At 45.1% G+C, this 13213-nt stretch overlaps 1 protein-coding gene across 1 annotated transcript in view; it reads left to right on the top strand.

The window, feature by feature from the left end:
- Nucleotides 1–12999, top strand: part of LOC138290833 (uncharacterized) — a 322008-nt gene extending 309009 nt beyond the window's left edge. Inside the window, exons 9-10 of the mRNA XM_069230277.1 lie at nt 2716–3036; nt 12854–12999. Coding sequence (XP_069086378.1) covers nt 2716–3036; nt 12854–12999 — 467 coding nt within the window. The remainder of the gene's footprint in view (nt 1–2715; nt 3037–12853) is intronic.
- Nucleotides 13000–13213: the final 214 nt, after the last annotated feature.

The raw sequence follows: 13213 nt of genomic DNA, 5'->3' as shown, positions 1-13213 counted from the left end.
TCTCCTCATCCTCAATAGTCGAGTCACTCAGATCAATAATCAATAACTGTTGTAATCGGTTATCAGCACTCACTTAATAGATCAATATAACACATCAGAAATCAATAACAGTTGGTATTTCGGCGCACCATGACCTTTCAGTCATGAATAACCACACCAGTTTATTAAAAGTTAGTGAATTTATTTCCCTATATTAACAAAGCTAGCACGATATATATGTGTCTCAAAACCAATTGATATATGTATATGAACATTACTAGCTGTCCATAACGGCGGAAGAAACGCAATCTACGCAAAATCTGAATAATGATACACTCTGTTATAGCAATGCAAATCACCAATGTGACTAACTGTATTTGACTAATTGCATACATTCGGTCAGCATAACAAGATTTCAATTCTTCATGATACATTGAATGAATACCTCGACTAACCTCTAATTAGCATTGGCATGTGGGACTTCATGCAAAACAAATTTAGTCAACACAAATTTGGAAAAGTTCTAGCTAGGATCCTATCAAAATAGCAGTTGGTACCTAAAAGGAAAAAAAACACAATGCATAATACATTTATCCTTTCATATTTACCAAATACAATCAGCATTCAAGAAAAGTCTTCGTCCTTCAGGTACCGGTTGATCAGCATGGGGCAAATTTCAAAGGGGCAAAGTTAAGGGCAAGCTTCCTTGCAACGGCAAGGAGAATAGGGCAAAGTTACTGCATGGGCAAGACGGGGCAAATCAAAGTTAAAGTCTCTAGGGTGAGAATTCTTAAAGTCTCTTTCTCTCAGATAGAGAAAAGGGCATCAGGGTGTCGTCCAAAATGGAGTCTGGCATCAGGCTTCAAACTGGCATCGAGGAAAATGGCTGCCTTCTCTTTGTCCGGTGGGTTTAAGTAAAAAACATTCCAAATTCTGTAGGGTCTTCCATTGGAGGGTTCATAGGTTGGCTTCAAATTGTCCAATCAAAAATTGTCTTTTACTAGCGCCCATTTATGCATACACTGTCCTTGGTGCCTTGGAACACAAATTGTATCATGGTTTGCCAATTATTTTACTATCTGTACCTTCATTGTCCGCACCTGCAGAGACTGACCTTGTATCAAAGGGGATGTAACCGGCCTAGCACGAAACCTTGGAGATAAGTGTACCAGCCAGTTTCTACTGGAAAAATACAACTTCAAGCAAGAATATATTTCATTAATTCAAGGAAAAAAGAATCACGCAGTTAGAATTTGAAACCAAGCAACTAGGCCAAAGCCTGTACTAAATTTAAGCTAAGCAAAACAGTTTTCAAACAAGAAATCATGGCATACATTTGCGATTATGACGGATTAATACATTTTTAATACTTCATGATTAATAAAGCTCATTTATAATGATGGCGAACTGCCCCGAGGGCACAATTTCCCTCGTACACTATTTCTTTTTACTTAAAATCACACTTCAATATATATGTCGGTTACACAGTGTACATGAATATATATCGAACCCTCTTTTTCTGCGTCATCACCCTTGAGAAGAGACTTTGTTTCGGGAGTGGTCAGGCTGTGACGGAAGGATGTGAGATGGAGATGGTGGTACTAGTGCAAATTTTATTTACACCAGAAGACTGTGCCAGCTGTGCAGCTGGTCCTGTCTTTGAGTGGTTGGCACTGGTAGCAGGCAACAATCATTCACCCGCAGTCCTATTCCACCTGTAATCCTCTACCACCCGCAATCCTCAACCAGCTGCATCCCTCTACCACCCGCAACCCTCTACCACTTGCAAACTTGTACCATCTGCAACCCTCTACCACCCACCACACTTTACCACAAGCAGTCCTCAACCACCCAAATCCTCTCCCATCCACAACCGTCTACCACCCTCAACCTACCACCCACAACCCTCTCCCGCCTGCAACCCTCTACCACCTGCATTCCTCTACCACAAGCAGTCCTCTACCACCCGCAATTCTCTACAACTCACAATCCTCTACCACCCACAATCCTCTACCACCCTCAATCATCTAACACCAGCAGTCTTCTACCACAAGCAGTCCTCAATCACCCGCCCCCTCTACCACCAGCAGTCTTCTACCACAAGCAGTCCTCAATCAACCGCAGTTCCCCCCCCCACCAGCAACCCTCTACTAACCGCAATCCTCTACCAACCAAAATCCTCTACCACCCGCAATCCTCTACCACCAGCAATCTTTTACCACAAGCAGTCCTCAATCACCCGCAGTACTCTACCACCAGCAACCCTCTACCACCAGCAACCCTCTACCACCAGCAACCCTCTACCACCAGCAATCCTCTACCACACACAATCCTCTATCACCCACAATCCTCCACCACCAGCAATCCTCAACCACCTTCCTGTCATGCCAATTCCTCAGGTGCCTCTCCGTCTTTGAAACATTCCCCTTCGCTAGTCTTTCCTCTCTCACTTACACGGAGGTAAGAGCGCAGATGAAAACATCTTGTGATTTTTGTTGTGAAATAATGATGATGTAAGGATGAAGGGCATGTCTCAGATTGAGAGCGTAGGGTCAGGCAGGGCAGTTGTCTTTTTTTTTCTAAAGTGTTGTTTTCTTATTTCCAGAGCATATGTGTACAGGAAACTATTTTTATGTACTTCAGTATACATTAAGTTATAGTATATGTGCAATTCTTTAAGAAGAAATCAAACTCGATTTTTCTGATGCAGAAATGTAAATGTTCTATTTCCCATAGAAATACAGCGAATACTCCTGGGTGTGTCCCCCACCAGCATCACACTGAGTCTGGCGTGTGATAATGATGATTGTCAGCGTGTTTGGAGAAATTTAGCAAACTGCCGTCAAAGGTCCTGCTGTGCCGACAGATGCCAGCCATATGATACATGCCAATGTACCATCAAAGCCCAGGACAATAGGATTAAAGAGACCTCAGTAACATGCGTGGACCTGCTCCCCTTCACGGAGTACACTGTGAAGGTCTACGGAACAAGAAAACACCTCGATCCTTCCAGCTATTTTCTCCTCCATAGTGTGACGGTGACAACCAGCGAGACAGGTAAACAGTGCACTCTGTGCGCGACGATGATGCATTGAAGATGAGGTTTGCTCTGGCAGTAACGTCAGTGTTTATTAATGTTCGCTTTAATGTTCCATGGAAAGGGAAGTGGGCTCCTGGAGTGAGTGTGTACATACTTTACAGAGTTAAAGAAGTAAACATATAAAGGCATGCCTTCTTTACAACTACCCATGGCCATAGTTTACAAGTATTTTGGTGTTTGCTTACATCTCCTTCCTGTGCACAGAAGCTTTACCCCAGCATTATGGGATGTGGGAATATACTAATGTGGGTCCAGATACAAAAAGTCATTTTGGCCTCCATTAAGAAGTGCTTCAGTAATACTACTTCACATCCCACTGATTGACAAACCTAGTGGTAGGGATCTTCACCTCCCTAACTTTTCTGTACAGAGGCCACCATCTCGGTTGGAGGAATGTCCATACGCGGAGGGATATGTTTAAGTAGCTAATGTGGGAGCGACAAGTGGGAGTGCTGGGAAAATAGGGAATAACTACTCATAATTAAAGATGTGCTTATACAAATACACTTCCACATCAGAGTGAGGCAGTTGCAACCATAAAATATACATTTAATTCCACTGTAGTTCTAACAGTGATAAAAGAAGCCTAAATTTACTCCAGCCCAGCCTTGGGGTAAGTCATGCACCGCATTTGGCCAACCAGGGATATTGTAAGTATTCCATCGAAAACAATGGAGGCTGGCTGTACACTTTTTTTTAACAGGTTTATATAGTGCAAACCCGACCCAATGGTATTGCAGTGCTTTACATGAGCACCAGTTACATTACAGAAGGACACATTCATTTTTTTAACCAGGGAGAGATTAAGTGATTTGTCTAGAATTACAGGTTGTTGTGCCAATGTCGAGACTCTAACCTGGTTCCCCCATTCCAAAGTCAGCAGCTCTGGCCGTAGCGCCACACCCACTCACCAACACTTCCCACTCATAAGAAATAATGTAAAATAAATTAAATTAATGCTACATTTAAAATATACATATGTACATATTTTTAAGTTAAAAATGTAATGAATGCTATATTTTTTTTTTAAATTAATACACTTACTTTAAAACTACATCAATTTTAAACTTAGTTTAATAAGTCCAAAAAATATTTAAAACAATTAATAACATACTTTTTAAACACATTTGTTGAAAATTAAACAGAAATAAATGATAATAAATAGTAAGAGTGACTAATATTAATTTTAAATTATTAGTAAAAAATATTTAAAACATTCATATATGTCAATGAATTACAATTTGTTACACAGTCAATTTAGTATGTTTCATTTTTTCTTTAAGTCCTAGGTTAATATTATTTGCTAAAAAACTCTTCTGCATTTGTTCACTTCCCAACTTTGGAGGTTAGGAATTCTAGGTTTCCTATACCTTAACAAATGGTTGCTGAGGAGTCTTGCCTCAATCAGTCGTGGACCACCTCCAAATGACAACCAACCTGTTGCCATTGCTGGAGTTCGGTCTATGATCCTTATGTTTTACCCTTCACCCTGGGGTCCAATGAGAGAAGCTCTGAGGCTTCTGGCCTTCTAGGCCTCCTGCATTCTGTTTGTGGAGCATGCCAGGTGGGAGGTGCTGGCTCTGTAGAGGGATCTGAAATCTTGTGGGCTCAGCACCAAGGGAACATTTTTGATTCTATCAAGGTGTCGGAGGAGGCTGCAAAAGATCTACAGTGATGACTGATGGATTGCAGTTGGGACCAGTGGTAGGCCCCTTCCCCTATCCCACCTACAGCTAATGGTCTTGATGGATGCATCATCATTGCTAGATTGGGGAGGTCATGAGGGCGATTTGGAGACCAGAGGACTATGGTGTCTAGCAGAGGATCGACTCCACATCAACTTATTTTCGTTGCGGGTGATTCGCCTGCCACTGAAAGGGTTCCACCCATTTGTCAATGGAGAACATGTGCAGGTTCTCATAGACAACACCACAGCCATGTGGTTCTGTAAGAAATAAGGTGGAGTGGGTTCGTAGGTCCTGTGCTAAAGGGGTCTGAACAACCCCACTGAACGAATCCACGCATGGTGCTAAAGCATCAAACTGGTCCTGACTGCCCCACTCAAACTGTCTGCATAACTTACTTCACAAACCCTCGGTGCTGCACAAATGGTGGATTCACTTCTGAGTCCAAAAGAACTATTGGCTCCCCCGCTGGTAGCGGTGGCATCAGTGCTGGCATCGATGCACAGGATTTTGGCATTGATTTTGCCACCATGTAGGGCAAGGGGCATTGTGTTGGCCCTGAAATATGGGCTGACCCACAGCTAGGGTTGAGCGGCACAATCGGTGTCAAGGACAGATCTGCTGGCAGTAATCTGACTTCATGCCCCCTTCGATCCTTTGGTCTTTTAGGCACTCTAGAGGAATCCAGTAGCGGACCAAAGGAGCTGCAACATGGCTAATCTGTGTTCTCTGATTTGTTGCGGCATCACCGATGGACCCAGGAAGTCGATTTGCATTAGGATGAGGGCCGGAATTAGTGCCAATAACAGAGACTTTATTCACAGCCTGGAGGTTCTCGGGGTGTTGTGAGCTTCAGATGGTGGGAATGCCGGCACGAAAAGGGAGCCGTGCTTGGACTTCTTGTGCTTCTTCGACTTAATTGATGATGTCAAACATGAAGAGGAAAGGTCATGGGATGAGCCTAAGGAACAAAAACACATTCATGTCCTCAACTTCAAGTGTGATCTGGTGTTCCTGACTTTACGTCGGTCTTCTGTAACATATAATTTGGCCTCGTGGTCCTTTATAGACTTCAAATTCATCTTTGTGCACTTGTCTTACAACGCTGAATCGTGCAAGGAGCCCAGACACCAGAGATAGACCCTGTGCGAGTCTGTCGCTGACAACTTTGTGACAATCCATGCAAGGGTTAAACCCTGTCATCTTAGAAATCGACATGCCGCTTGCACACTGGAATTTTTTTGACATTCAGGCCTGACCGAGTTTGAGTGAGAGAGCTCCGGTTTCACATCAGAAGGTGAGGAAATAAACTAACTAACATAAGCACACAGAGGTAGTGGCTATGTAGGGGCCACGATGTCACATCTGGAGTGGACGGATCCAACTCAGAGCCACACTATGCCACCTGCCGACACGTGACGGAATTCCAGAGAAAGTTCTCCGGATACAGTCTGGCTCCTGGGAGTATTCATAAGGTGATAAATCTATGGTTAGAAGTATCTATCAGAAAAGGACATTTTGGCCACAATGTTCCACATAGCTTTGAGTGAGTGGATGAGGTAGGTAAATGTGGCAGTTATTCAGGAAATTGTTCCCCCTGAGATATTTCTAAAATTCTTACATTTCTCACAGTCTTTTTTTCTCAGCTTGCGTTCCTTCTTTCTATCCTGTCATTTTGTACTTCTTCCAGATCCACCTATCCTTCTTTCAGTCTTTTCAATCCATACCTCGATCTTTATTTTTATACAACCTTCAATCCATCTTTTTCTTTCCTTTCTTTTTCATCCATCATCCATCCTTCTCTCCATCCATCCTTTCCCCCATCCGTCATTGCATCCATCAGTTGCTCCATTCGTCTTCCCTCCGCACATTTCTCCATACTTCTCCCCATCCACCTCTGCATTTGTCTGTCCACCCTTTCATCCATACTCTATCCATCCTTTGCCCATCTCTCCTTCTTTCCACATTCCTGTGCTCCATCCGCTGCATAATATTGTATTTATGAATTTATCAGATACCAAAAGTCCCTAATTCAACACCCTTGCTTAGAGTTGCAAATTATCAGAAATCCCAGTTGTGCTATGGAGTGATTATTTGTACTGTGGTGGTCTGCACTACTTTTCCTTCAGCCAGCCAGTACATTTTTACTTTTAGGATTTGTTTTTCTTTTTCATTGAGCAGCTGCCCCTTCCCCATGTATGAGACATTATTCACTGCTCACTACAGGCTGACCGGGAGCCCAAGCATGAGCATCTAAACTGTCTCCCACAACTCAGTGCACTCATTTCTGCTGGTAGAGGAGCCAGGTCCTTTCTTTCTGGCACTGCATGCATTCCATGGCAGTGCAGGTTGGAAGTGTGGCGTGTCTGGTTTCCCAATCATTTCTTCCCCTTCCTCTCCCTCCTCTCTGCGTCCAGGGCGTACTTCCTCGGTCACAAGCAACAGGAGGAAAACAGGCCCAGAGCATGACGTGTTCACAAGAGCTATGTTCTCCCCAGCCTGGGGTCACTGGTCTCCCAGAGGTATATCTTGTAGTTGTCGATGATGCCCAGTGCAGTGGTCAACTTGGAGCTAAATTGAACGTTGTGGCACTCCAGTCTTCTCATGGGCTCTGGCCCTTCCTGGAGGAATATCTACTAAACCGCTTGAGGTGGTATGGATCTTTTCAGCCTGGTGGCACTGAGGATATGTCTGGCAGTTTCACAGGTTGTATGCAGGTGAAATGGCAGCAGATATCCTGGGACCTGTTGGGCCAATTTGAATGGAGTTTGTTGCATTCTACTCCTGCCGGTATGCTTCAACCACCATTAAATTTGGCCTTAGTCATGTGGCCCTTACATTTTTAGAAGTTTCTTTGATGGTGTTGCAGACTGTGCGGCCTCTGATGACGGAAACCTCAGGTCTGTTCTTGTGCCCCCTCAGCTCCTAAGCCTATGTTTCCATGAGATGCTTTCCTAAAGCTATATTTACTTGCTTTTCATGTGGGCATGGAGCTTCTGGTCAATATGCACTACAGTGATCCATCTGAGGACTGAACGCAGCTGATTTCAAATATTGTAGGAAAGTACCATCTTGCCTGGCATGTTATCCCCATTTTCACTGTATGTATGTATGTTTTAGCCCCTGTGTCACTGGGATCCTGCTAGACAGGACCCCAGTGCTCATAGTATGTGCCCTGTATGTGTTCCCTGTGTGGTGCCTAACTGTATCACTGAGGCTCTGCTAACCAGAACCTCAGTGTTTATGCTCTCTCTGCTTTCCAAATTTGTCACTGGAGGCTAGTGACTAAATTTACCAATTCTCATTGGCACACTGGTACACCCATATAATTCCCTTGTATATGATACTGAGGTACCCAGGGTATTGGGGTTCCAGGAGATCCCTATGGGCTGCAGCATGCAGTCTGAGTGAAATAACATCCATGTTATTTCACAGCCATTTTTCACTGCACATAAGTAACTTATAAGTCACCTATATGTCTAACCTTCACTTACTGAAGGTTGGGTGCCAAGTTACTTAGTGTGTGGGCACCCTGGCACTAGCCAAGGTGCCCCCACATCGTTCAGGGCAAATTCCCCGGACCTTGTGAGTGCGGGGACACCATTACACGCGTGCACTATACATAGGTCACTACCTATGTATAGCGTCACAATGGTAACTACGAACATGGCCATGTAAAATGTCTAAGATCATGGAATTGTCACCCCAATACCATTCTGGTATTGGGGGGACAATTCCATGATCCCCCGGGTCTCTAGCACAGAACCCGGGTACTGCCAAACTGCGTTTCCGGGGTTTCCACTGCAGCTGCTGCTGCCAACCCCTCAGATAGGATTCTGCCCTCCTGGGGTCCAGGCAGCCCTGGCCCAGGAAGGCAGAACAAAGGATTTCCTCTGAGAGAGGGTGTTACACCCTCTCCCTTTGGAAATAGGTGTGAAGGGCTGGGGAGGAGTAGCCTCCCCCAGCCTCTGGAAATGCTTTGATGGGCACAGATGGTGCCCATCTCTGCATAAGCCAGTCTACACCGGTTCAGGGATCCCCCAGCCCTGCTCTGGCATGAAACTGGACAAAGGAAAGGGGAGTGACCACTCCCCTGACCAGTATCTCCCAGGGGAGGTGCCCAGAGCTCCTCCAGTGTGTCCCAGACCTCTGCCATCTTGGAAACAGAGGTGTTGGGGGCACACTGGACTGCTCTGAGTGGCTAGTGCCAGCAGGTGACGTCAGAGACCCCCTCTGATAGGCTCTTACCTTTCTTGGTAGCCAATCCTCGTTTCTTGGTAGCCAAACCTCATTTTCTGGCTATTTGGGGTCTCTCCTCTGGGGAATTCTTCAGATAATGAATGCAAGAGCTCACTAGAGTTCCTCTGCATCTCCCTCTTCGACTTCTACCAAGGATCGACCGCTGACTGCTCCAGGATGCCTGCAAAACTGCAACAAAGTAGCAAGACGACTACCAGCAATATTGTAGCGCCTCATCCTGCCGGCTTTCTTGACTGTTTCCTGGTGGTGCATGCTCTGGGGGTCATCTGCCTTCACCCTGCACTGGAAGCCAAGAAGAAATCTCCAGTGGGTCGGCAGAATCTTCCCCCTGCTAATGCAGGCACCAAAAGACTGCATCACCGGTCCTCTGAGTCCCCTCTCATCATGACGAGCGTGGTCCCTGGAACACAGGAGCTCTATTCAAGTTACTCCCACAGTCCAGTGATCCTTCAGTCCAAGTTTTGGTGGAGGTAAGTCCTTGCCTTCCCATGCTAGACTGCAAACCTGTGTACTGCGTGATTTGCAACTGCTCCAGCTCCTGTGCACTCTTCCAGGATTTCCTTTGTGCACTGCCTAGCCTTGGTCCCCAGCACTCCGTCCGGCCGTGCTCAACCCGCTGAGTTGGCCTCCGACATCGTGGGACCCTCCTTTGTGACTCTGAGCCAGCTCCGGTTCACAAATCTTCTAAGTGCCTGCTCCGGTACTTCTGCAGGTGCTGTCTGCTTTTGTGGGGGCTCTCTGAGTTGCTGAGTTCCCCCTCTGTCTCCTCCTCCAAGGGGAGACATCCTGGTCCTTCCTGGTCCCCAGCTGCACCCAAAAACCTCTACCGTGACCCTTGCAGCTAGCAAGGCTTAATTGAGGTATTTCTGCGTGGGAACACTTCTGCAACCTTCAGCACGACATGGGACATCTTCCATCCAAAGGAGAAGTTCCTAGTCCTCTTCGTTGTTGCAGAATCCTAAGCTGCTTCCATCCGGAGGCAGCTTCCTTGCACCTTCATCCGGGGTTTCCTGGGCTCCTAACCCCCCCCCGGACACTATTGCGACTCTTGGACTTGGTCCCCTTGCCTTGCAGGTCCTCAGGTCCAGGGATCCGTCTTCAGTGCTTTGCTGGTGTTTGTGGTTCTTGCAGAATCCCCCTGTCACGACTATTGTGTCCTTTTAGGGTAGTAGGGGTACTTTACTCCTACTTTTTAGGGTCTTGGGGTGGGGTACCTTGGACACGCTGACTGTTTTCTTGCAGTCCCAGTGACACTCTACAAGCTCCCATAGGTCTAGGGTCCATTCGTGATTCGCATTCCACTTTTGGAGTATGTGGTTTGTGTTGCCCCTAGACCTATGTTCACCTATTGCACCCTATTGTAATTCTACACTGTTTGCATTACTTTTCTGACTCTTACTTACCTGTTTTGGGTTTGTGTACATATAACTTGTGTATATTACTTACCTTCTTACTGAGGGTACTCACTGAGATACTTTTAGCATATTGTCATAAAAATAAAGTACCTTTATTTTTAGTAACTCTGAGTATTGTGTTTTCTTATGATATTGTGCTATATGATATAAGTGGTATAGTAGGAGCTTTGCATGTCTCCTAGTTCGCCCTATGCAGCTTTGCCATAGCTACCGTCTATCAGCCTAAGCTGCTAGAAACATCTCTATTCTACTAATAAGGGATAACTGGACCTGGCACAGGGTGTAAGTACTACAAGGTACCCACTATAAGCCAGGCCAGCCTCCTACAAATATCAACTGCACATATGCACACTTCTTGCGAACAAGTCACTCTATGCAAGCAGCCGAAATCAACTGGATGACAAGGCATTGGCACTGGCATTTTATTATCGATGTTTGTACACAATGGTGCACATGTGTTTTTGTAACCAGGGGATAATAATGTATTTTTCTATAATTGCTTTCTTTCTCATTCCTCGTTCTCATCACCTGATTGTACACCTTATGCAAGTGCTATAATACATGACAAAGTATGGACCTATTAGAGGGAAGATGGTGCTCATTGTGCATGTGTGTCGCTTGCAAACTAAAAAGGCTTAGAGCCTGCCCGTGGCTTACCATTTGTCTGCTTTTGCGTCACTCTTCTTTGGACCATCTTTATTGGTCAGTGCAGCCGAAACATCACTTCCGACGCTTGGTGTGGAGCAGGGAGCAAACACAGATTCATTGAACTTAATTAGTGCCGTCTGCTGCTCCTGTTGTGATTGAGGTACTATTTGTTCTTCACCTCTCCCTGCCTGCTGCTCCGTCGATAGCGCTTGTATGTGTATAAAATTGCTCTCCCCGCTTCGCATTTTTTCTTGGCCCGTTCCCCAATCACCCTTCTTGTGCTGTCATTTGCATCACCTGTGCTCCTATGGCTGCTTGCCCTGTACCTCTCTGACCGGCGCTTTGCTTGACCTTTCCATCCCTCTCCTGCTGCTCTTTGTCGTGCTTGTTTATTTATGAGGCGCCAGTGTTTCTCATATTGCACCAATAACAGCAGTAAAATGTAAATTCAGTTAGAAATGCAATTCATTACCCATTCCTGCTTCCCTCCATCTCTTCCTAAATAAAATCTATATATTCCACTGTTTTCCTTACTGAGGTTTGGCCTTTAGGGTTTAAAGCACACATGCATGGATGTCGTAGTTGGACCCAAACAGTAAAAGGTGATTTCTGGCATCCTTACGAATGGACTCTGCGACATCTTATGTGGTGGAACGGAAGTTATCCTTTTCTCACGTTAGCAGTAAGTCTTAGTTACACACAGGCATTAAAGGAGATACAAGAGAGTTTTCAATATATTTATTGAAAAGGATGCAATCTATGATAAAATGCATGAGCTGCAGTGATTATGCTAATGCATAATAAAAGAAGCATGATTGTAAAGATGAGAGTCGTGAATACAAAGACCCCCACCATATTGCTATAACATAAAATGTAAACTCTCTAGCATAGAGAACCTAATCCCTAGCCTAATGAGATCTAGGTGTGATAAACCTAATCTGCCAGTACCATGTCCATGAGAAGTGCCCCCCAACTCTTGTTACCTTGAAATGAGGTCTAGGTCAGACTCCATGGTGACACGAAGGTTAGGTCTGCATCGAGGCGACGTGCAGCATAGATGGCGTGGATTGCATCTGGTAGGAATCCCTCTGATAACCTTGTCTGTGTGAGATGTATTTATATAGATCTTGTAGGACCCCTGACACAGGTATGTTCCTAAACAATAGATAAGGGGACAGGCTTGTGGCAGCAATTCTGTCAACAATTCCCACTAAAAGTACATTATGTTCCTGTCACACGTAAGTGGGAAAGGGACATGATGTGAATACCTATGTACATCACTTAATTTTGATGCTGATAGTGACACCTTCACAGAGTGACACTGATAACACAAATCAAAACATTGCTGTAACTCTAAACAGAGGCAGCCATCTTAAAATAAATAATAAAATAAATAGGCTAAGACAGAGCAGGCTTAAGTAGATTTAAAGCCACAAGGTGACGGGGCACAGGCCTGCAACCCAGAAGGCTAAGCTAAACTCCTGAAACCCATTAAAACTAAACTGGATCCACTACACCCTACCCATTGGCAAAACAAGGATGACGCCGTATTGATGACGCCATAGAAGGTGCACGAATCCAAGCCAAAAACATGTTAAAATCTTATTAAAAACTAGCATAAAACATACAAAGAGATAAAATATTGACCATGACAAGCACAGAAGGCCAAAGTTAATCAAATTTCAGAAAGCAATTTGGCATAAACTTTTAAAACTTTGGAATAAAGCCAATGGTCAAGTTAGTTAACAATAACCATGATCTTGAAGAATGTCTCCGAAGTCATCAAAAGGAAGTGCATCCAAGAATGACCCCACATCGTCAGATCGATGACGGGATTGGCAGACTGATCCATGGAGCAGAAGTGCGCAGAAGCCTCAAGCGCAGGATCACCAGCAAAGGCAGCACCATTTAATGTGCCTGAAGGAGCCAAATAGTACACCAAAGGTGGCTCATAGATGGCCTCGCGAATCAGCCTCAGTCTCAAAGGGCAAGACCGTAACCAGAGGGGTCCGCCACCACCAGGGAGCTTCCATCGGAGGAAGAATCTGAGTCTGTAGTCGTTGCTCCTGTCTCCCCAGTGTTGCTCCCCTCGCCCTCCAACCCACTGGTCCCCTCGGCGGCTGTGC

The sequence above is a fragment of the Pleurodeles waltl genome, chromosome 1_1 (assembly GCF_031143425.1).
Source record: "Pleurodeles waltl isolate 20211129_DDA chromosome 1_1, aPleWal1.hap1.20221129, whole genome shotgun sequence".
NCBI classification, from domain to species: Eukaryota; Metazoa; Chordata; class Amphibia; order Caudata; family Salamandridae; genus Pleurodeles; species Pleurodeles waltl.
The sequence above is the reverse complement of the archived record's forward strand: the minus strand, read 5'-3'. Positions and strand labels throughout refer to the sequence as shown.